This window comes from Hippocampus zosterae, chromosome 14 (genome assembly GCF_025434085.1).
Source record: "Hippocampus zosterae strain Florida chromosome 14, ASM2543408v3, whole genome shotgun sequence".
NCBI lineage: Eukaryota > Metazoa > Chordata > Actinopteri > Syngnathiformes > Syngnathidae > Hippocampus > Hippocampus zosterae.
This window is the reverse complement of record NC_067464.1, coordinates 9,749,854-9,775,752: the sequence shown is the minus strand read 5'-3', so window position 1 is coordinate 9,775,752 and position 25,899 is coordinate 9,749,854. Positions and strand designations below refer to the sequence as shown.

Genomic DNA, 25,899 nt, shown 5'->3' with positions numbered 1-25,899 from the left:
TTATCTAACTGGTCCCACATTAATGACCATCATGGGAATATGGGGGAAATGTAGTCCTGGGGTAAGTGCTTTTCACCGTTGTTTGAATAGGCTTTTGAGCTCTGTGATTAAAATGTGTGTGTTTTGCGGCAGACAAAATATGAAAGATGGAACCCCAGTGGGGTAAAGTGGTATGCTGTTGGAGCGCTCCTTTGGGATGTATTTCGATCTATAAAGATGATGTTTCAGATTCTCAATGCTCAATCTGTCTTTAGCCTAAAAGTGCATGTGTGCGTGTGTTTGGGGCGCTCCCATCAGAAATGACAAAAAAAAGTTGAGGTGAAAGAAGCTCCTGGAAAAGAGAGAAAAAAAACATAAGTGATATGTGACGAGTGTGTTTGTGGTAGTAAAGCAGATTGAGGGCCCCGATCAATAGACCTTAGGCTGGGGGGCTAGTGCTGGTTTCCCATTGAGGGGGACCATGCTCTCTGTGGCCTCGACAATTAAGTCTCTCAATCTCCAGCACAGGATTATATTTAGCTTCTCCACAGCAATGCTGCTATCATCTTTATAAAGCGATGAGCTCACTCCACTACGACAACTTGAGCCCCGCGCTCCGGCGGCACCATATGATAGCCCAGACCAAGAAATACTGTAGATCACATCTATTGATCCCAGCCTCCCCCCCACCTCTTGCTCCTTCCTGTTGTGGAGATGCTGCTGGCATATAGGCTCTGCTTTTCGTCTGACGTAAACCGTCTGGGTCGCATAGGGCAGATCTGGTTCTTATAAGGGGTTGAGTTCAGGATGTTGATGGGAGCAAATGACTTGTGATAAAGAGCTATTGTCCGTGGCGGGATGCGAGAGGCGGGGCCTTGCGACGGACTAAACTTTGGATTTTATGGAGCAAAAAAAAAAGTACAATCTTCTCCAGAACCCCAGCGGAGGACTTCCCTGCAGAATTGAACGGCTCATCATGCTGTATGGAAAAAAAGAAACTCATGATAAGTCTAGCCCTCAATGCAGTACATTTGGGATTAAATGTCTAATTGTGTCTTTTCATTTGAAAAGATTAGTTCCCATTACATCTGTTCTGTGACATTGTCATGGTATAATTTGACAACATGGAATTACAATAGCCCATGAAATATAAAAAAAGTAATTATCGTTCTAGTTTTTGACTACTGGTATGTTTTGACAGTCGAATATTTTGTGCATTAAATATTGTTTTAGAACTATTCATGATACGTCGGATTGTTCACACACGTAGCATTTTGTGATATAATGCGATAAGTGGAGTGTTTCATCATCCACTCACGATTCACATTTGCAGCAAGTTAGTCAATTTGAGTATTTGAAATAATAATAACAATAATAGCTTTTTTTTCATCCAAAAATGTCATAGGAAATGATGCAGTTTCACTTCGGCCCAATCATTCACATCCGAAAAAGTGGCATCAGGCTACTGATGTACTGACAGAGGCTGTGATACATTGATTTATGTAATGTCTTCACTCTACACTTCCAAAAAAAAAATTGTTTGCGACACACAGAGAAAAAAAAACGTTTTGTCAGAGAAGCATATGTTATCCGTGAATATGTTTGGATGGGTGCAAACAGAAATATTATTATAAAAGGTTTAAGGCTATTTAAGTCCAGTGTAGCTCGCAGGTCGAAGACACAGTGAGTGTGCGTAGACGGGGGGGGACGGAGGCATAGCGCCATGCATGAAATTGCTTCATTAATCTTCTTCTGATAGGCTCTTCTTGTTTAGGAGTCAACTCTACCTGCTTGAAACAAAAAGCCTACCCTGCCTCCACCATAAACAAAAATTCCAATCAAAAGAGAAGCCAAACACAAACAGACCAAAAAAAAAAGGCCTTATGCACACCAAATGATTTCATGTCCAGAAATGTTTAAAAAACATAATTCACATGTATATATTTGTATAGGTCAGAGTCAGTGTAGGAAGCCTATCACAGGTGCTCAATGTCTAGAAATGACACCAGCATCAAGTCACACTTCAAATTCAAATGACTGTAAATTAATTGATGCTATGACGATGTTTGCCTCTGTGGCAGACACCGCCATAGCAATGGCCTTTTTACAAGCTCATCTCCACCAGCTGCCACATATTTCCCATAAATAGTGCTGGTAGTAAAAAGGCGGGAGGGCCTTACTGATTTATATGATCGGGTTCGCCACCACGCCATTCAGAAATAATTAAACTTTGGGGATATTTCATGAATTAATGTGTCTCCTTCAGGGGGCAATCTAAACATACATATCAGCCTTGTACCGTGTCTGGTGCTTGCGGATGCTTGGCAAGGGGGCGTCGGGGGTGGGTAGCGGTGGAGGGTTCTCTGCCTCGGAGGGGCAGGTTCAACAACCAACCACTCAATGTTACTATTTGATTGCACTTAGCACTGTCGCTATCTTAAGGAGGTGTTTTTAACACAAACAGATTTTGTGACTGGCATCCAAATGGGCCAGAAACCACACACTTATGAATGAAAAAGCAAAACTGTGGGGGGGGGGGGGGGGGAAGAAACAAGCCTATTTAACTACATCACCACATTTAACTTTGCTATGATTGACATTTTTTGGTTTTATTTTAATGACTTAAACAGTTCCTGAAGTGATGCTCAAAATGTTTTCGCCACACTATGAAACTGTGTCAACGCAAACACAAGGCGGTCGTTTGCTCACAGCTTTCCAAAGAACATCATGGGGAAAAAAATGCTTTGCGTCAAAGTTATAGTCGGGGCAAGGCTAGTCTGGCATACACAGAGGAGACTTGCTGAAGCTGTCAGTAGGAATGGGAGCTGCTGTGTGAGGGACAGTTTCAATATTGATTTCATAAATAAACAAAGCTAACCATCGATCCTAATGTTATTTTGCATTTCAATTACTGCTCAGAAACATAACCTTCAAACAACGGGACGCTCAATACCAATAGCCTTCACTGATAAACACCCATATAGTTATCCCCTTACATCACTTTTTCAACCAAGTGGGACCGAGTGGGCGTTTTGTGGTCGGTGAAACTTTGCAAATCAAGTTGAGTTTTTTTTCCCCGCCTCAACAGTTCCACATTTTAAAATTCACAGTTTTTTTTTCTTGAATTATATTGGGAAATTTATACGAGCAACGTGGGGCGATGTGTGTTTGTGTGCATGCAAAAATTGGGTCTGCAAATGAAGAGGAGCCCTTCACTGTTGGAGCAACAGGAAGAAGTGCTGACGCGCTGTGTCGGTGATAGCACTCGGCTGCCACAAGGGCATAAGAGCCCAACGTAGGCTAGCATTATCCTTCTAGACTAATGGACCTGGTTATTTTTAAACAGATTCTCGCACTGCGGCGGAGGTCTCCAATGTTACCCTGGGAGAGAAATTAGTCGGGGCACGTGTGATGATGCTCGATAGTTTTGGTACATAAGCAATGGTGGGATTATGATAGCTAATCAGAAGCTAAGGGTCCGCAATCGAGGTTTATTTGAAAGGAATGTCTAAAAAGTATGAAAATCTACGTTTTCAATCAAGTTTTGTTTCTGTGTAAACATACCTGTATATGGTTATTTTGTGCTGACATAAAAAGAAAGCATAGTGGGCATGGAGTGTTAATAAACTCTGCATCCCCATTTGGCCTGGGGACTGTATCCCCCCAACCCCCTTCATCTCAATCTGAGTGACACATTTACAGTGAAAGTAATGATACTAGATACCAGAAATGAGAAGGCTCCAGCGTGGCCAGTGGACTCAGGAATCTCTCTAATGAATTGGACAACAAAGCCCTGTTGGTACAAGGAAGAAGTATTTAGAATGGGATGACAAACTGAATTTATAGACATCACAGACGCCACAATGCCACCTAAATGCAGGCGGCACGGGAGAAGATGGGCTGGTCAGCTTCGGGCGGTTACAGAGGCTCGCGTCGCCTAGCGGGGCGGCCATTCTCAGCCAGGAACCTCTTCTTGTAATGTATTCTGAAACCAAATTATCGTAAACTGATCCCATCTGGATAGTGTCTGTGCGCGGCTGCTTTGGTTACCCACCATTGCCTCTACCCTGCGATAGCATCTCCATGAAGACAGCAGAAATCTGATTAGCCCAACAACAATGAAACACTTGGTCAAAGAGCAAAGAGCTTTTAACTTAAGATACACTAATGTAATTCCCTCTCCTTGTTTTCTGAAACCTAATAACAATCTATCGGATGGACTGTCGAATGGGTGTTTGCAGGCTCCAATGCAGCACAAACTGGGAATCATGTCAAATAAATTTAAATCTAATCCATCAAAGTGTGCTAACTTCTTTCTGTTTCTCTCGAAAAAATACATGAAAAAGGTCTCATTTCATGAAGGGCAAGGGTGGATAGCGCAGTTAACTGTTTGAAGCCATGGTAATGCTGAGCTAAAAGGAAAGCCAGGGCGTTGATGGACCATTTCAGACCACGGAGAAGTCACATGCTGACTGGCTAAAAGCACCACCAGCAACGTTCGACTATTAACAGAAAGTAAATACTTGACTCAGTCGCAACTTGGGGAAAAATAAAAATGCTCCGGCGTGGAATAAATACATACATTTGTAGACAGTCATTCAACTTCATAAATTCAGTTCATAAATTGAAGGTGCTCTTATTTCAAAATTACAGTCTACAGAGTCATGCTGTGGTGATTTTATAATGGTACCGCGTTATCGACACAGAATCAATCCTATGCATCTGACTAATCCTCTCATACAATCATCCAAGCCCCGTTCAGCATTAAGTGTGTGCGTGTGTGATTTAAACGCCAAGTAACATTGAAGAGAAGGGGGCTGCTTCTTAACTTAAACAATTTAAAACGTCACACACATATACACACACACCAAAAAAATAAAAATAAATTACAGGAGAAAAAAAACGCGTTTTCGGTATGAAAAAGCTAGAATGATTTTTCTCTCTAGTTTGCCATGTGTACTGGTGGGGTTGTGCATCCAATCATATATTTAGATGACATATTTCCCAATATTTCTACAGTACATTATGCCTGTTCATTATTCAGATTTTCCCTGTGACATTTTATGAAAATGTAAGTCGATGTAAGGGTAAACAAAATAAGACGTACAGTATAAAGAAAATCTGGAAATTTGTTCACGCTTAGTTGTACTTGAAAAGGCTGTTATTCTTTTAGTCTCTTTTGAAATAATATCTGTGGAGGGGAAGAAAGGTGAATTGAACAAAAGTGAAAAACACCTTTACTAAATATTGTTTTAAATATCGACGGAACATGAAATGTGCTGTTCTTTCTAATGTATGGCATGTTGAATTTGTCTTGGAAATGAAAATGTTTTACAAATAGAATGACTGGATTCTTACTCCCACTTCAGAGAAAATTGTTTAGACACAAAATTTACACGTACACGATTTACTAAACAAGTGAGCACAGTTAGGCACACTAAGTATGAGAAGTCTGAAGAGCTACTTTGAAATAATACCGTTTTTTATTGTTTTGTGAAACTTATATTCATGCCTTCAAGCATTACGACTGGTGTGTTTCAGACACGATGATTTTATAAATATTTGGACGGTTTTATAATACAAGAACATTTTTAATGCATTCAAGGAACAAAGATAATTGGTCACAATTTTAATCGTGACACAAGTTAAAGAAGGTGCAGAAATTTTTGGCTTATTAAAAGAAAAGCAAGTCCACAGATCTTCAAATTTCTTTTAATTTATCTTAAAGATATGTCCAGTCTTTCGAAATGTGTAAATTAACAACATAAAATGTGCTGAATTAGGCAGCAATTAATGCTCGTGTCTCAAAACATTTATTGGTGCAGTTAAAATAAGGGCACAATTATTTCTGAAATCAAGTGCTAATTATATTTAATTAATAATGCTTCTCAATGTCTGACTGGATTTAATTGTATATTTGGAGTAAATGAACAACCCTTGAATAAATATTTACCTTGAAGGCTTCTCACCATCTTGCAGTTTTATTTGGAATTGTAGAATTCAAACTTGGTCGAGGGTACATGATTTTTTTTCTTAATTTTGGCTTGAGTTCTGAGCATTTATAAGACAATAACATTTTGAGAAAAAGTAAATCTATAATTTACACATTTGCAAATTGTGAGATTGGTGCAGCGATGCCAAATGAGGTGGGTCAGACAGAGTATTGAGCAGAAGTGGCAGCTTGTTTTGCGTGTCGCTGCTGGGACAGAGAAGCCAGCCACCGTTTCTGTTCTTTTGTTTATTTAACCCTACAATTGATCTTCTCCACTTCTTTATACATTTACTCTGATCCCAAAACCTCAAGTATTGTTCTCACGTTTATTATGAACACACAAACTCACCCCCTGAAGTAATTAAAAAGCTATGACGCTTTCACTTAGGAAACGGAAGATGTGATCCACACTCTGAATTGAACATGCCAAGGCTGTCATAAAAAAAGATGTGCTCAAGCGGTGAAGCGACACACACACAGGCTCACACATACGGAGTTTCTCTTGCCCTGTCGTTCAATTTTAAAAAGTCACCTAAACTCCATCCTTCATGATTGATACAAGGAGATATATAAACAGGAAAAGTTGATGTGCTAAAAAAGTGGGATTGACAGAAAAGTGCAAGCAAAGTGAAACTTAAACACAAGATGAACCGAAATGCAATAAAGATCACAGGGAGATGTTAAAATGAAAAAGTGAAGGAAAGGAAAGAAGGGAAAAAAAGAGTGCACCTACTGGTTATGATAGCTGATAGGGTCTGGGAGACAAAGTTCTGAAATGTCCATCAGTCCAGTTTTAGCATTCCAGGAATGAGAGGAAGAGGAAAGAGGAAACAATTGAGAGCCGCTTCTTCCCCCAAATGACAGCGGAGCACCCTCAGAGACGTTGCTGCCGAAAACCCCCTCCAGCAGCGCTTCCCCCAGCCTGCACAGGTATGTTGGACTCTGATGGACTGAGTGGCTGCGTGCATGTGGGAGGGGACATGTGTGTTGTGTATGTGTTTATGTCTAGATGTGTGGCAAGAAGACTGCGTCTCTGATTGTAGGAGAGTGCATGTGTGCTGAGGGCAGGGAAGGAGGCAGGGGGCAGAGAAAAAGAGAGACAGAGAGAGAGAGAGAGAGTAAGAGAGACGCGCAGGCAGTGGCGGGATAAGGACTGAGATGGAGAGCGCAGGAGAGCGCCAGCGAGAGGAATGACTCTTTCCACAGCCGGGATAGGGCTCTTTAAGACTCAAGGGCTTGATGAATATGGAACAGCTGCTGTTGGCTGGCTCCGAGGGGGAGGACTTAAAGTGACAGAGGGGCCGGCACAACGCTGGGGAGGTGGGATCCAAAATGCTCACACGCTCTCTCCATGCTATGCCATGGACACGACACAAACATAACAAGTGATCACATCACAACAGGCACAAGTAACATTTCAAGCCGTTTTAAATTGATGACGACCTGATTGAGCAAGGTAGAAGTGTCAGAACAAACATCAACGGAACAAAGCCAAACATTCAAAAAAAAAAACTGTACACTGGACCTTCATGTATCCCTACCTTCTGCATATGCATGTTCATTGGGCGCTCCGAAAATTAAGACCGTGGTGACGAATGACTTGGGTTCCCCCCCCCCCCACCCCAACCAGAATCACACTCAAATTTCATATTCCCCGATCGTGTGTATAACTCCACTAGCTTTGGGCCTAGTTTTTGCCTATTCCTTCAAAAACAACAGCAACTTTATCAAAACCAGGGTCACCAACCGAGTTACTTTTTGGCCACTGATGAATGCGAAGGACTCCTAGTTTAATACACACTTCTGAAATACAGTGGAATCTGGCTTTCCATACCACCTGGCTTACAAAAATTGTTTCCTTTAAAGAAAAATGACCTCAAGTTACATGCTATTTTCGGATGAGGAACAAACAATCTTGGCATGGCCGCAAAATGTTGAGAAGTTCTTCCTTTTCCTTGCGCCGCGTAAACGTCATTGGCTCTCTGGTGCCTTTTTTGGGGGGAGTGGGGGGTTGACTTTACTGGCCATGACATCTCTCAATGCAATGCAAAAGCTGTGCTGCATTGTTGGAGGTGGTAGCTTCTTGGGGCGAGCAGTCACCACAGTGAACGTTGACATCACTGTACACCAAAAAAGTTTACGACACAGCACAGTGATTTGTGATATTTTTAATCGATATAAATTGTGGTTGCGCCTAATTCTATATTGTACAGAATTTCATTTTTAACCACTCAACTATTAAAATGAGGGGATCAATCTAATCTAAAATGAATACGTTTCTACAAGCGCTTCGATTTTCAAATGTTCCCTTGTTCAAGGATATCACAAAGTCTCCGAATATTGGAACAGGTCCTCAAGCTACTCATGTGGTCCTTCATCGCTACCTGGTGCCCCTTGCTCTCTATAGAATAAAAACCTCAGGCCAAAGTTTGTCATGGAAATGTCGAAACAGTTGAAAGGACCTTTCAAGAAGCTCAAATGACAGTTCAGAACATTAGTTAGCAGTGAACTTGACATTTATAGGAAAAAGAAAGCCGCCCTAAGCAAGTTCAAAAGCCAAATGAGGGCCGTGTAGCACATGATAAACTGTGACGTAGACGAAGCCACTGAATGGAGGCTAAGGCTACACCAACACAGTCGAGTGCATTTGCAGCACTTCAGTTTGGAAAAGTAATAGCTTTCAAACCACTGAGGACAGTTAATGTATTTATTGAGCTGTGTCGCCGGCTCCATTTGCGGTTGTTACATGTGAGAGAGCATTGTGAACCTTTCGACACCTGCGAGAGATGATCTCAAGTCATAACTCATGGTGTGGAGGCCCATCATCTTCTAAAGCAGCGGAAAATCCAGCTCTGCTCCTCTAACCCCGGCTTTAGAAGCGCCTGTGTTTCCGTGTTGATCGAGCTCAGTAAGAATGCAGAGAATGCAGATAGCGTTTCACAGTCAGCGAGTGTCCGCCGTGTTACTGTATCCTCATGTTGTCAGGGCAGAGCTTATGGTATCTTTTGGGGAAAACGGGTAGCGGCAACTCGGCAAAAAGCCCTTCTGAGCGTGACTGTCACCGGTTGTGCGAAGTTGGTTTCAACACAGGTGGCAGCACCTTAAAGATAGAGATAGGTCAGAGAGAAGGCAAACGGCTTCATGAAGCGCTTGGGCTGGATGCAGAGCGGGAACAGTGTAACCCCCTGGAGAGGAGTCCTATTCCATTCATTGACTCACGTTTCTAGAATCAATGCAAAAACATCACGCAATCCCTATTGATCTTCACCGGCCTATTGATGCGCAACAGTAGTGTCTCCACAGTGGCACATATTTCACAGCATCTGTTCCCCCTTTTTTGGACAAAAAAACAACAACTAATGACTCAATAAATTCAATCCAATTAAGACCGTTGCCAAATCCAGCACCTGTCAGCCTAATTCCTGGGATAGGAATAAACACACTGTCAGAGTTGTAAGACCCCAATAAGACACCACACTCCAGACTGGGATGGAAATAAAACAGGAGGCGCAAAGCAGATGCTGCCATGCCTCCCAGTAAGGCTTGTTGTTTTATGTTGGGTTTTAAGTCGAACAAGCCCGGATGAGCCCGAGGGGAATCAGAAGAAGTGGTGATATCGTCGCGATACAACGCACGACGGCATTATACTGGTATCTAACCTGAATACTGACTTTCACCTTGGTGACTGCCTACATGAAACAAATCTCATATCTGCATGTTTTCATGTGGCTTGCCAAAGCTTTTAAGTGACATCCTGACATGTGTCGCACCGTGTGAGCTATGAAAGCCCCGCTGAAAGCTGCTATCGCGCCTCCTTATCGGCTCTGTTATGAAAAATCACAGCATGTGACAGTTGATTTGACAGAAAGGGATCTGATAGAAATAAAGAATAGAGCCACGTGAGACCGGCACTCGATCACACACCATGAAAAGTTAAAGCAGTAACAGGAGAAGTACAGCGGCTGATTATGTAATCTGCTGGAATCGTTACAAGCTTAAACTGAAAATAAGTGTTTCTTTTGTCAGAGTGTATATCTATCCGACCGGTGTTTATTCCGTATGTGCGGCCTGCTATTTAAAAAGTGACACACTGAGAAAACATGGAACCAAGTGTTCAACGATTTCTGTGACATCTCAATATCTAAAATAAAGAAATGCAAGGCCAATTAGGTGTACTGCTAAGGTTTGCTGGTGGAATACATACTGGCAGTTATACTTATTTTTATCACATCCTAACCTCCATTGGAAAATGTAGAATACTAAATTGCAAATGATATATTTAGTCAATTGGATGGCATCAAAAGTAAGATTTTTTAAAAAATAGAATGTAACTCAAACCTATCCGTGTTGAATCCTTATGTGCATTGGGGTTAAAAGATGAGTGCAAAGTTAGTTCGACAACTTATGTGACATCGCCCAAGTAAAGATGACTTCAGGCGGCACTTTTAACACTTCAAGGAAATATGTGGTAATTCTGATGCGGTGTACTGCTGATGGAAAAGATGCAGTGAAAATGTTGTAATATTCTTGACTTTTTAACATCCACTGAAAAGTACAGACAGTACAGAAAAATTGTGTGTGTGTGTGTGTGTATGTGTGTACAATTGCGCGCGCATGTGTACAATTTGGACAGCGGGCTCACAAGACAGGCCTACGTAATTAGCTAAAGGTACGTCGTTTAAAGACAAGGAAATCAATGAAACAACTGAGGATAAAAGTAAAGAGCGTGAGAAGACAGACAATACTGACAATCCTGAAAGTGAGGAAAGACTGAGAAATGTCGACTCATCAACGTACAAGTACCTTTCTACGACATGCCACTGTCCCAGGCGACAAGCGTCACGTCAAGGAAGTGATGTCTGTCGGGTCTCTCTACCTCTGGAGGTACAGACGTGGTGGCACGCAGGATGTTTCGCTGGGTGGTATGATGCCTTTGTGAATCCTGGACGCCCCGTTCAGCTGTCACACACCGGCGCCTCAATGGCAACTCCGCCTCCGGCGTGCGCTTAGCCCTTAAAACTCCTCCACTGGCAAACGAGTCGCGCCAGTCAGGTGCACCAGAAAAGGTGTAACAGCAGGTTAAATGACGCCAGTGTTCCGTTATTCGCGTAAAGTCATCCTGAAATGTTTTAGAATGATTGTGTATTGCCTGAATAAGTGAAAAGGTCGGATTAAACAGAAAATCTGATATTTTATTCACTTGTTCAGTTTAAGCTGAATTATTTATATTAAAAAAAATTCCATGGGGTAGTTAAAAAACTAAATTGCCGTTGGGGTAATTAATGGTAATTAACTGTGTGTTTGTTTTTTTAAAAAAAGTTACATTTACAACTCTAAGCAGCAGTAACTCTGAGGGGTCAAACAGACTATGACAAACCAAAGGTCACAAGGTCCAGATCTGGAGATCTGGCCCGACACATCAATTATATGGCCAATAAAGCAAATAAGTGTGTCCACTTCATTTCCTGTTGAATATTACACATCTTTCGCAAATTAAAATCGTAATTGCCTTCTGATTTAAAAAAACTCAAATTTACATGACAGAAAGATAAGGGGAAAAACATAACATATTGAAAAAAAAGTGGAGGAATATTCATCAACACAAGATTAATGCAACTAATAGAAATTGCTACATTGTTTCCAGGACAGCTTTTACCAGCACAGATCCCACAGTTTGCACCTGTGACCACCGCAGCTGTGAGCTCCGGCTTACACGAGCAGTAAATAGTGCTATCATCTCCACTAGAGGGAGGGCTCTCTCACAACAAAGCCACAGAGGGTCGACAGCAGAGGTGCCTTTTTTTTCTCTCACAAAGACAGTGTTATTCGTAAGGCAGATAAATGACAGCCAGATGAGTGCCAACATGCAGGCACACAATGGGCACTCAACTGCTCTGACTTGTGAACACAAAAAGCCTCTCCCTTTCAAACATGTGATTACCGGTACTGTCCCTAATAGATTAATTCATGCTGAAAGATAGAAATGGACTCCAGACTATTGACGGAATCATTTCAAGGAGCAAATTAAGTGACATTAAAAGAATGATATTGCTACCCGTGAAAGTATCATTGATTTTTTTCTTTTCAAATGCAATTAACTGTATTTGAAAATGGGACCTGGACATTGAGCTGTACACTGGGAGTACTGAAGATCACTTCATTTGAGAGAGATATAAAGACCAAATTATCCTATCAAGGAGAAAATCTATAAATGTAATGGTGCAGCACTTTAGCGCCAAGGAACGGCAAAGGGGCCTTGTTCCATTTCCTCTGTTTTGGAGTCTTCATTACTGTGGTTACACAAAAACACGGTGGATTAAGTTAACCCACTAGAATTGATAAAAATACTTCTCTTATATTTTACAGGCATTAAATCAAATAGGAAATGTATTTAGACGAAGAGCTTTGTTCTGATAAAAGAGCAATTAATACAATGACAAAATCCTGACAGCCTACCCCATCTGCAGGCTCTATCCATGTTTCGGATCAAGCGGTCTGCAATATATTCAAAATGTGCTACACATTGCAGTTCCATTTCAAACCATGATAAGCGCTATGCCAGAGTTTGTGTGGATTTACTCAGAGGACTCTGGATTTCTCTCACATTTCAAAATTATCCACGTTAAGAGAAGAAGCTAAATTGTGTGACTCTTAACTGTGAATGGTCGTTTGACCATATGAGCCCTGTAACTGACTGGAGACCAGTCTGTTTTGTGACACACCTCTCACCAAAGTCTTCTAGGATTAAGCTCCAGATGAATGGAAGTACGTCATGAATTTCTTTTACAATAAATCATTTGAATTGAGCATATTGGCAAACACGTTCAGATTGAGAAAATGAATTGTTTTAAGAGGATAAAAATAATATTTGTAAACTTTGCAGGTCTGAGTAAACGCATTTCATTTTTCTCTGGGAAAGGAAAGTAGGGTTTCGGAAAAGAGCATCTTATACTCAAACTGGATTTGACAATTTCACTTCCATTAAATAACTATGAAACTAAAAGTCGTACTGGGTTGTATTTGTATGTGGTTGTGTGTGTGTGGTTGTGTTTGTGCTTGGCCTTTGTCAAAGTCATCCTCAATCAAACCGTGATTATCACTCTCTGCCAAATGCTCTGATGGCCCGACGCTTAACCAGTCAAGTGCTCTAAAAATACATTTTTGACACAAGTCAAGCTAAAGCACTTTCAAATTAGAAAGGATGAAGGAGCACACACTCAACACGATGTCTCTCTGGCGGACCCATCAGTTAGAAAGCAGACATATTGCACACTTAATCTGCAACCTGTCCTAAACTCAAGTCTCTTTAGCCACCCGATGGAAGAGTGTGTTGTTTGTTGGCTGCTTTGTAGTTGTAAGCAGACTTTTTGATGGATTGCAGCAGTTGCTAGTCCACTCAGCTCTGTAACTTAGTTACAATGTTGGTAATGCAGTGAAAGAAATTAGAGGGGAAAAAAAGAGCCATAGTAGAGCGATAGACATGAAACATATCAGTCAGAAGCACTCAGGTGATGTCCCATATTTGGAAGGCCTCGCCATCCATCTCTGGTTTTCCAAAACAAACAAACAAAAAATGCAGCGTAATTCAAACCTAATCATTTTTACTTGTGATTGTGACAAACTGAATCAGCAGGTTCGAACCGCCTCTGGCTCCCCAACTACTGTCAGCCAGCCTCAACCCAGCCCAAATGTCATTTAGGAGACATCTTACTCCCTTTCCCTCCTCTTTGATGCTCCCCACATTGCCATCCCTGCTCTCGCTTTGAATTCTACACACCACAGCCCTTAGATTTACTTGCTTAACAAATATGGACAGGGGGCTTAAGTGGTTTTTGAAATCTTCAAATGGACTTTGGACTGCCTACGTTGTGCTTGGTGGCGAGAGTATCCCCGTCTTTCTCCCCCTGTTTCAATCACATGCTGCATGTATCGGCTATCGTGCATGCGCGTGTCCATGAGTGTGTGTGTGTGTGTGTGCGGGTGCGAGCGCACAGCCGCGCTTGGGTGGAGCGGCAGTCTGGAAATGAGATAAGGATGTCTGATTCATAGGATCTGACAGGAAATCTATATCCTGCAATGTTTATAATCCAGCCATTACTACACAGCCAAATGAAAGAACAATAATCCAATCAATTACTCCCATATTTACCTGAGGCCCATTCTCAGCTGAAAAGGCAAAGAGTGGCCGCGGAGGCTGTCAAACGGACAAGATGGGCGAGGGTGGCAAGGGGTGGGGCCGAGAGATGGGAGAGAGGGTGAAGGTGGGGCATCCTCTGGGGAGACATGTCGGCAGGAAGTGGGACAGTTCACCTGCATGCTTTCAGTGGGGTTAAAGGTCAGTCATTAGTCAACATTAAGGCCTCATTGATTAATGTGCAACGAGGAAGAATTTGAATATGTGAGGCAAGATGGTAAAACTTTCACTCTCACACACGTTTTGTTTCTTGGCCTTTCTTTCGGAAAGAAGAGGAGGTGTCATCCCACTCTCACTGATCCCGCGTTATCCATTTGTGGGAAATCCTCCGAGGCAACTTCTCTCCATATAAGCATGGAGGAATTCTCGGGTGGCGGTTTACTTATCATAGAGTCTTTCATGACAGTATGAGCTGCTCTTCATTGTGCGCGAGGGGCGAGGTTTATCTTATTTGGAAAAGTGAGGGGGGGCCTGCCCTTATCTGTCAATAAACAGTAATTAGATTTTGTGGCCGATAGCGTCGATTGGTTTCTAATCTAGCTGTCGCTCCAGACGTGTGTAATTAAAATCCCGATTGATAAAGGGGGTAAAAAGCCCGCCCACGCTACCACTTTACCAGGCCCTACCCCCGACTCCTTGAAAGCACAAACAAGGGAGAGATATGAAAGAATGCCTGAGGAGAAAACTGCACTTCTTATTGATCCATTCTATCTGCCTTCCTATCAATGCCCTTTTTCCACAATGGCCGGTACAAAGGTTGCCGACGTAAAACTTCATTGCTAATCTCCATTTGAAAGATATTATCCCCTATAGTAAAACAAACCAAAAAAGGCCTTTCAGGCAGTTATAAATATTTTTGTCAAAACGTGGTATTAACTTGAACAGAATGATCACTCCCCTCTGCAGCTGCCATGGGCTATTGACAGTTCCATTGTTTTACATTTAAACACTGAGTACCTGAAGTAGTATTGTTTGTCAGTAACTCTGCATTTCCTCTTACCGTGAACTTTTGTTTCGTATACCAGAATCAGCAAAACAAATTGGATGAAATGTTAGTTAATCACAGTCCTTAGTGATTTTGTTGAATCATGGAGAAATGGCATCTGTACTGCACATCCTATTTTAGGAAGAGGAGTATACTTTTAAATTCAAAGTCCGGATCATTATCATGCACAGCATGCATTATCATTAAGCGCCAACGATTTTGACAAAACAAACAATTCTAGAGCAAATACTAGTTTTATTCATATATATTCATACTAAATGGACTATTTTAACACATTCCTCAAATTCACTTTCAATAGTTTGTTTTTGAAACACTTGCTCTATAAATGTGCATCATTCACTAGAGTACGTTTTCGTCAGGGGAGTGAACTTTGCCAAATGTCTTGATGATCTGGTCCAAACAGATAAACGAGCCAGGGAGCACAGCAGAGAGCTTTCAAAATTCAGGAGTGGAGAAAAAAAGGGATATAGTGACACAGCAGGAGAGGTGATTGAGCAGTTTGACATCCGAATTGCTCATTTAGTCTGAAATCATTTTTAAATGTTCCCAAAATCTTGATTATGAAGTTGTGCGCGGTAATGAGATTGCTCGGACTAAAACGTGCGTGGTACGTTGCAGGGTTTTTCAAAATGTGTAAGCCAAAAGCATCGCTCATGTGACCTTTCCTGTCTGACACTGGTCACCTGCTTTCACGTGTGACCACCGACCATCACCACTGAATGATGGCTGCCTTCTGTGCTTCATCCCCCCTCTCTCACACAAGTGCACGTGCGCACACACCATGTACCCGCGGTTGGAGCGGATAAAACAAGCTGAAGCAGTCATAGGCAAGAACATAATAAATCACACATTAGCCACTGCAGCTCATTGGGAGGTGTATGTTCGAGAAAAGCACTGGTCTAGTGGTTAATTTGCTTCTTAATGGAAGGCAAAATTTCCAAAGGAAAACTTTCATTGGGCGCAAATGACTTTCCTCAGTTTTCACTTTGGTAACACAAAGAGAGTGTGATTGATAAATGCTGGCAGTGCATTGCCGGCCCATGCATGGCTTACCTCATTTAACGGATTTCTGTAATTCCCCCATAAACAATGATTAATAAATGGCAACCCGCGCAAGTGAAAAATAGACAATTCACTGAGATGTTGCTGAGAAAGCTTTTTAACTTCGAAATTGTAAATCAGACAGAGTACGTGTCTTTAGCATTCTTCTTTAGCATCATAAACCATTATTGTTTCATTGTACCTGCTGCGGTCAGCGATCAAAATGATGTTGCCGTTTTGTTTTTTAACCATTTTTTTTCTTGAAGATCTTGTAAATTGAGGTTTTGAAGGCATCTCGGGTAAGTTGATGAATATCATACAAAAAAAAATAGAACATGTCCTCTTTGTTTTTAGGTCATACAGGCTAAACACAAGACCGGCTTCGTCTTTTTAGTAACTGCAGTGCACAGGGACTAATTTTCAGTCCTGAAGTTTCAGGGCTTGACGTGATTTACAACATTTTAATGAAGAGATACAATTTTACCTTTATAAGTGTTTTAATCTAAAAGAGCTTACCTTCCCTCTACTGATACTGAATTTGCAGGTGGTCAAAAATTATATTTGTTGTGCTTACAGCATCATGATCAGTGATCATTTGAACAAGCATGAAAATATGAATCGTAAAAAGAGGGGAAAAAAGGACAAAAATGGACCAATAGGAAAGTGTACATACAGTAAAATGGGATAAGGTAAACAGCACACATATTTGTACGTATCACAAATAACAAGTCAGATTTATCAAGCACTGTAGCAAGATTAAGGCTGCTATCACTGCACTTCATCTCAGAGCTCTCATTTTGCAACTTATTCACACCAATTCTGGCGCCCTACTCATCGCACTGATGCAAACTTTACAAAAGCACCAGTAATCAGAGGAGGCGTTCCCATCATGCTTTTTTGCCGTCACAAGGATCACTTGACAGTATTAAACCTCTTTGATGTGAAATTTTGTAATAGACGGGACGTAAGACAGTTACAGTGTTGTTGATTCTTGATGACACCCTTCGTAACAATGCTAGGGAGTCAGTGCTATATATAATGTAATGGTCTGTGTGAAAGATTATGAATACATATGTACTTTGAAGTGATTGTTGGATTGGATTACATTTGCTAACCTCGAAAATCTGTGTGCCAGAGGAAACTAATGGCTGGACTGCTAGCGGAACAAAAACAGTGCACATTGAAGCCCAGCCCAGTGAGAATACACCAGACCATCCGAATTATTTGCCCCGGGCATGGCACTGCGTTATGGTAGATCATGTAGTTAGCCTGTCTGTCTCTGAGTCAAAGGTTCTTGTTCGCAATCTGTGTCGCACATTCTCTCTGTGTTTGCATGGGTTTGCTCCAGGTTTTCTGGTTTGCTCCTACATTACAAAATCATATATTCCAGGTCAATTGGAGACTCCAAACTGCCTGGGTGTGAAGGTGAACGTGAATTATTGTTTGTGTGCCCTGTGATTGACAGGCTACCAGCCCAGGGTGAACCGTGCCTCTCTCTCAAAGCCAGCTGGAATAAGCTCCAGCTCACCTCTGATTCTAATAAGGACAAGTGATACAGAAGCTACATGGACGGATGGATTGTCAGTCGCTCTCTTTGTACAAGTGAACCTTGCTCATAGATTGAGACAACCGTGTTGCTCTTCTGAATAATATGACATCAGACTCCCCGTGATATTCTTCTTTAAAATGTCTTGTCCCCTGATAATAGGGCCGGATCACCCGCGTGGGGCCACTCTAGTCAAGTGACCTTGTAACCGAGGTGCTATGTGTCGCGGTGGGAAAGGCCTGGAGGGAGGACAGGTGTACAAATCATTTCCCTGCATGCCTGGTACCCGTGCCCTACCTTTCTTTCTCTCACCACAGGCCCGGCACCATGAATGCCCAATGCAGAGGGAAGAGCAGCTCCAGGCTCTGCAGAACATGACTTCAATTAAGCAGTAGAACCCGGGCTCCCGCTTCAGTGCCTTGGCCCATTTGTCCTACAAAGAAGGACACAGACTAAAGGAAAAGTACATCCTGCTTTGCATTGATAGGCAATAAAATCAGAATGAAAAGGCAGCGGTGATATTTGTTTGTTTAGTGTTTTCACAGGGCCAGAGATAAGAGTTCAGTTAAACACACAATAACAGATGCGAGCTATTGAAGGCCCTGCTTCTCCCTTGTGATTAAAAATGTATGTTGCCACACGCAGCCTATGGTGTGGAACTCTCCTGGAAAAGGAGCTGGTTAATATTCAGGCCCATGTCTGGCTAATGTCTTAAAGTGATAAATAGGAGGGGGTTGCTGCCGTTTGATTGTTCTTCACAGGCAGTCTGCATGGGAGCAGCAGCACAGGGGGATTTAAGGTGGAGGAATCCTCTCAAAGCTCCTCATTCATTCGCTCTCAAACGCCCATCATTAATTGGGCCTGTCGACATGACTCCTCTGTACGCGGGGTCACTGGCAGCTAGCATGGTGGATGAGCTTTTTAAGAGCGTTCAAAAGAGTCCTTGCCTCATGAAAGGCATTCAAATGACGTGAAATTGCATTCATGTCAACTGTCAAGCCTTGCAGGCATATTCACAAACAGTACACTGGCATAATGTTCTCGTTCTCGGGCTCGCATATCTGTGTGACCATATAGTCATCCGCTTGAGTCATGAGATCTGGCCCGATAATTTTTATCATTAATCATTACCTGACGAGGCGCACTACCTGATATTTTGACACTAGGTAGACTAGAGCTCGTGGCTTGGTCAATATTAGTATTGTACTTTTTATATATATGAACGATGACGATTCTCATGATTGTTGTTTTGTAATAGTAGTCATAGAAGTAGCAGTAGTAATCGTATTCTTGTCTCTTTTAACACAAGATTGCACTCTCTTGACACAGCTGTACACAAAGCATCTGTGATGGGTAAAGTGGAGAAATCAGCTTGTAAATGTTTTGAAGTGACACAGGACAGTGCATGGTCACCAATGTTCTGCCTGCTGATTTACAGGAAAAAAATGTGTTGCAGTTTGACAAATATCTGTTCCCTATACCTTATAAAATCCTTGTTGACATTATTGTTGGAATTCATTAACATGGCCGGTGCCTTCCCAAAGATGAATATCATTTGGTGTCAGTTGTTGGTTTCTGTGCTAGGGCATCATTGGTGCATCACAGTCACAACAACAACAGAAAGATCCCATCACACCCTTGAGCTGAGCAAATAAGACATCAAACTGTTTGCCCTGAAAAATTAACTTGCGTCTCATTGTTCAATAGAACAAACAAAAAATTATAATCATTCCTGATATAAAATGCTCCTCTGTCAACATTCACACAATTTGAACTCCAGATAGGAAAGTCTTTAATTGTTGAACTGGCTGTTTGAGGCCTCCCAGTTCCAACAAGTCACTTTGCAGATGTCATCCAATCACTGATTGTCTTTTTTTATTTTTTACACTTTCCCAATCGCATACTCATTGAGAAGCCTCGTCTCCTCCCTCTGTCTGCCGTAGAAGTAGCTGCTGTTATGGCAGTGGGAAGGCTAATCGCAGCGGGAGGGCTCCTAATTAACAGCCTATTCATTTGTGTGGAGGGGAAGAGCTCCCGCTTTCCGAGCACTTGTTTTATGGTGGCGCTAGGGAGCCCCGTCCAGGGATTTGGAGGGGGATAATTGCCTTTGCCGCAGGCTGCAGTAATCTGGTGGGCTAATTCATTATTTTAATAAGTTAGCTTCTCCTCGGGGGTGTGCTAGCTGCGCCGCGCCTCAAACCTTGGTGGTGCACCTCGTTATTGTGGCGCTCTTTTTACACCGCCGCCCGCACGGGGTTAATAACACTTATTAGCCTCTCTCCTCATCCTGCAATTTCTCGTTTAACTAGGGCGATTCAAACAAAACCTTTGCAAGCGTCTAATAATCAACCTCTCCGCAAGCAGGGGTAATCCCTATGAAGGGGCCCGTAAACTGGAGAGGGGTAATGGATGCAATCGCCTGAGTGCCTTTGCCTGCGCTCCTTTCATTATGGCTCCTGATGTTGTTTATGTTGTTGATGCGGCTGTTGTTTTTACTCAATTTCTTGAAAATCATTTGAGGGAGGAGACATTTGCCTCCAGCAAGGGAAATGGATCAGGTTTAGACACACAAATAAGATGATCATTAGGTTTGCGTAACTAATGGCTTCATTTAGTGCATCATCTTCCATCTCTCTAATAGCTATGCAGTCAGCAGGATAGGTGTGTGTGTGTGCGTGTGTGTGTGCACGGTTTTAATGACTCGAGTGCAGTCAGACATTTTGTGGATTGGCTGATTAAAACCATGTCATTTCAACCGACAAGGAATAAAGGGAGCACTTTTTAAATCGAACAATTTTTTGCAAGTCCAATATTAGAGATGGCGATGGTAAGATGCAGAAACCAACTGCTAGAATCCAATTATGAAGAGAGGGTTACCGCAGTTAAATGGTTGGCACAATATTTCACTTTGTGTCATAAAAACAGATACCCCAATTCATAAAAACAATGCACTGCCATGTTTTTGTTTCGATGATATTTGCGTTTGTTTCAGAGTTTTGTTTGCTCATGCGCTTTAGTCTTCCTCATTTTGGTTTTGTATCCACCTATTCTTGTCATCCGGATCCCTTGTGTCAACCAATCAGCTCCCTGAAGCCGTTCGCTTCTTGTCCAGATGTTCCTTGTTGTCTCGTCGGTCTGCTTGTATCAAGTTCCCTGACGGTCAGTCTTGGTCGGATTGTTTTTACTGTCATGTTGTTTTGCCGTTCTGTTCTGGGTGTTTGTTAATTTGCTTGGTTGGTGTATTCAGGACTTTATTTGTGTTTTGGTTTCAGTTTTCCCAGTGTTCCCCTTGTGTTTTTTGGTCATATATTTGGTTCACTACGCCCCGCTTCTCCGACCTCCCTGGTTGTTTTTTTTTGTGTCCGCTACCAACACGCAAAACTTGACAACACAGTCCTAGTCTATGATGTGTCTCTGCAAATTTCGGTTAGACGATAAGATGGATGGATGCACAAACAAATGAAATCCATTTTTTAAATTAAAGCCAGGCGAAAGTCGAGACCTAGCTTGCCAGCTAGCTCCAACAAGCGACAATGACCCTACTGCCGCGTCACACTTTTCTGGGCGGTCAAAGGAGACTTCCCCGCCACAGCAGCCTCAGAGGACAAATTCGGCGGGTTTGGCTGTGCTCACCTGTGTACGTGTTCCTGGGACTAATCTGTGAGCGCACATGCGTTTGTGTTTTGTCAGGGGACTGGGCACAAAAAGAAATTTGCACCAGGCCCTATCACTACGATGTTACGCCTTTGTTGGTACTACTGCCTTCTTTGTATGTACTCTTCCATGATTATCTTAGCTTGCCTATATATATATTTTTACATTGCCTAACTTTTTTTTGTCTATGCCTGGACCTCGAGTCAGTAATAAAACAATTCATTATGAGAAAATTAAAACGCGACGTGGAGCGGTCTGTGCTTCACCTCGGATTTAATGAATCTTCAATTTGACATGTCTAATAAAGCAACTCAATATGCATGCTTTCTATTTCAATAACTATACATCAGGAGTGCTTGGTGGGGGATTCGGGAGGAGATGAGTGGCTTCAGTCCACATGCTCAAGTCTGGTTTATGTTTCGACCTGTATGCTGGCTTGTTTAGCTGTCATCATGCTGTTAGCTGCTGGCCACAATGAAATAGGCCCCTGGATATTAAAGAGGCTCTCTCTTCATCTCTATACTAAACTAGGATGGAGTGACAAGTCACATGGCCCCGGCCGGCTCTTGGAATGGAGAAGGGCGATAACGTGCATAATGGAAAATGTTGCAGTGCTCCATGGTCAGCCGTATGACTGAAAGATCAACATTCTCACAAATGTATTTTATCATCAACCCAACTACAAGCAATTAAGTCGGTTGAAATGCTGTGCAATGTTTATCCAACAATGTGATGCCCTATGAATGGGTACAGCACTTTTATCTGCATGGAAAATGTGAACCTGCGCTCAGCCGTGCACACATGAGTGGCGGTTGTGCTCCATAAAGTAGGCACATGATAGTAAATGACCTGGTTCGCTATTAACTATTATCCCCTTAATGTCCTTCCTGGCTTATTGCGCATGTGGAGCTTTGGCCACGTGTGGGCCTGCGAGGCCGCCTGGGGCTCGTTTGGGGCCGTGGCTTTTCAAAGACCTCTCTGCCATCTGCTAGACCAACGTCCCGACTCCTGGTGTCAGGCTGACGTGGCTGTGGGCAGGGGAGACAAGTGACTGTCCCGCATCCAGGTGTTCACCGCAGTGTTATCCATGATGATTTCTGAAAGGTAGTTGTAATGTTTACCGTATTTTCCCCCTGTGGATAGCTGTCATTTATGACTCTTTTGTATGGAGCAGCTGTGCTTTGAGATCAGCAGTATGGTACACCTTGAGACTGCCCAGCCATGCGCGGGAAACTGCCCTTTGCCCTCAGCCCCACGCTCTCTTTGTCATTAAGAAAATAGCGCAACTTTACAATAATATTCACCGAAATCACCTCTCTCATCTGCTCTATGGCACACTAACACACGATGTGAGTGTCTCTGTCTCTGCCTCTCTGACTTCACTGTTCTCAACAATGTCTCATTGGCCACATCATGTCTTTTCATCATGTTTTTGGACTATAACAGCTTTTACACATGGGACGGGGGCTGTGGGGTGGCCTGAGGGGAAGGTGGAGTCAGAGACCGTGGGCCAGTGGGAGGGATTTTTTTTTCCTAATTACCTGTTCTCTGAAGGACTTTGACTTTCTGTTTTTTAAAAAATTAAACGGGCTATTGAAATAAATGATTGATCGAGTAATAGTTGTTATCATCCGATTTGCAGCTACTAAATACATTTTATGATGAGGGGGTTATTCAATATGAAAATATTACTTTTTTTAGTGAGCACATACACGTAATATTGTAGTGGACAGTGGCAGATCTGTCGCCAGAGCTCAGTCTGAAGCGAGGAAGATGAAATGCATGAGGTGGCTGATTATTATTACCACCATACAGCAGGGGACACCAACGTTTTTGAAAGCGAGTACTTGCGTACTGATTAATGTGAAGGGTTACCTGTTTGATACCCACTTTTGAATGAACAAATTTGCTGAAATGACCTTTTAATGTTATTTTTATAATGGAAATGCTGAGGGTATTCCACCTCTTTTTTTTCTTTTTTTTAGGACCTGAAGTACGTCACGGATGGAATTGCCTTCACCAGCAGTGCCCTCTTACTCCTCCTCCTCCTCCACATCTGCTGTAAAAATAGCTTGGCAGTGTAGTTCTCATAATGGCAGCACGATCAATATTCAGTCCCATTTTGGCTGCCCTGCCCCTTTGCTCATCTGCAACCCCCAGATTGGGATAGCTTGCAAAACTCAAACACCAGGTCAGCTAATCGCACTTCTATTGCTTCAGTCATCCATATTCTGTCACCGTCTCGTCCCAGCGAGAGCTCTTACCCAAGGGTCAGCCGGCTGTCCACCGCATCACCATCCAAACTCCCCACCCACCAAGTGGATCAGAGGGAGGCTGACGTTGCTCCTACCTGCCAAGAAAATTAGATCACACCACAGCAAGGGGGGGGGGGGGCTGCCTTTAGCAAGTCTTTTTCCCGAACTACAAGATAATAGCGGCAGGCCATTCGCATGAACAAAGTGGGCATTGTAACAAGTCAGACAACATGGAACATTCACTTGTCTGACTGTTATCTGTTGACGGAATGAAGGTAGCATCTACTACCATCCATCCATCCATCCATATACTTTATACACCGATGTGTCAGACTTTTGCAACTCCTACAGAGTCCATTTGTTGCCTTCAGTGCCATAATTCTAATTCACCACAGACAGGGCTTCCACATATGCACGCGCACAAACACAGGCGATGCCGATTCCAGCGGGGAACCTTGGAGGGCAACATAGATGGAGGACCGCCTCAGGCAGAGTCACTTTGGTTGAGGCATCAGTCACTTCCCTCAAAGCTGCCGGTGAAAACATAAACAAACTGTATTCTTACTTTGCAGGGACGATTTCAGTAAATATAAAATTCAACTAAATTGTGAATGTGTTTGTACAAATCTGCATGAGTGTGTTCTTTACACAATCATTCCTCACCAGCTGCCACAAAAATGTAATCACTTGCGACTCAAGGCTGAGCACAAGGGTCCCACAAGGGTTTGTGCTCAGCCCGCTGATCTTCAGGCTGCAGACCCATAACTATGGTCGAACTTTATGGACAGATCGGAGTGGTGGGCAGCATGACCAAAAATGGTGAGGCCGATAGGAATGTGGTGGGCCAACTCCTACAAAAAACAATCTTTCCTTCAGTGTGGGGAAAATTAAAGTGATGTTTGTAGTCTTCAGGCCAAGTTGTTCACAGCAACATTGTGACCATTGGCGGTGCTAGAGCGGACCGCTGAAGTCCTGGGGGGTGCAAATCTCTGAGAACTTAGGATGGATCAAGTACACCACATCACTGGCAAAGATGGTTCAGATACGCCTAGACTTACTCTGAAAACTAAGGAATTGTGCTTCTTCTACTGGGACATCATGAAGAACATCCTTTCTGGCTGAATCACTGGAAGCTGCACTTCCTCCTGCCAGAAGACTCTGCCAGGAAAAGCAAAGATACCCAGCGAGACCATTGATACAAAAATCTTTCAATCAAATGCAAACAAAGACTCACTGACTTTCACTAGCTGGTATTTTGTTTTGTTTAGAATTAAGTCATTTGATTTTCAAATGTCCTGACAAGAGACTTTTGTGAAGTCAGCCCACATCAATTTCTACTGCATGACTTACAAGAAGGAAAATTCCTGGTCAAAGGTGGGAAGTTCACTTTTTTTTTTTAACGGCTATCATACATATCCCAAAAGCGGTTTTTAATTATATAGGAAGTATAAGGAGCCACGTTGGAGTTGCGTGTCCCCCCTTCCCCACACACACACACACACACACACACACACACACACACACACACTCAGAAGCTCTTTGATCCCCTGCACCAGAGACTGCACGAGACGCTGCAAAGAATGAAAGGAAGCCATGGATTATCAATAAAGTCAATATGGCGTTGTGTTACATGCGCCCTCTGACCGAAGCAAGCTTACTAACTGTCTGCATAACAATAGCGGAAGATTTTTTTAATGTGTCGGCAGTCAGCCGCAACTGATGCTGCGAGCCCGATAATGTTCTGACGAATGTGACGCTCACCAGTGAACTGCATCACAACGGTCACATTTTTTTTTCCTGTCCTCTAACGAGATCTGTATTCAGAATCGTTTTTATATTCCAATGTTTAACCTGATGTCTCATTTATCTGAAGCTCTCATATATTGCGAGTATGCAGATAATTCACAAATGATCATGCAGTCACTTTATCAAAGTGTGCTCTTTCATAGCTCATTAGTATTCTAGTCACAGTCATTGAAAAGCTTGTTTCAACGTACTGTATCACCGTACATCCCATCCAGTAATGCCACATTGCAGAAAATTGTATCAGAGCTGTAACTTTAATTCATCCCAAGCATTCGATGTTTAATTTTTATCCTTGGTTGCCCACAGGTACTTTCACCCTTTCTGCTGTCTCATATTAATCGGGTGCTTTTTTTTCTTGTTAAATGTTTAACTTAAATTGGGAGCCTCATAAATATTCCAAATCACTCGTCCTGTGTTTGATGAGGA

The 25,899-nt window shown here is 42.5% G+C and overlaps 1 protein-coding gene and 1 long non-coding RNA gene across 7 annotated transcripts in view; both read right to left on the bottom strand.

Moving 5' to 3' along the window:
• The window catches only part of esrrb (estrogen-related receptor beta), a 49,624-nt gene extending 38,712 nt beyond the window's left edge, over nucleotides 1-10,912 (bottom strand). For 2 of the 6 annotated variants that reach the window (XM_052086372.1, XM_052086373.1), the window contains exons 1-2: nucleotides 6,705-7,178; nucleotides 3,704-3,772 (exon numbers count right to left, since the gene is read on the bottom strand). In XM_052086372.1, the coding sequence (XP_051942332.1) occupies nucleotides 3,704-3,772; nucleotides 6,705-6,754 (119 nt within the window). In that variant the 5' untranslated portion in view covers nucleotides 6,755-7,178. Of the gene's footprint in view, nucleotides 1-3,703; nucleotides 3,773-6,704; nucleotides 7,179-10,774 lie in introns of those variants that run through there. The other 4 variants (XM_052086375.1, XM_052086376.1, XM_052086378.1 and 1 more) reach the window with 4 other exon arrangements.
• The window catches only part of LOC127614931 (uncharacterized), a 276,974-nt gene that overhangs the window by 224,569 nt on the left and 26,506 nt on the right, over nucleotides 1-25,899 (bottom strand). The window lies entirely within an intron of this gene.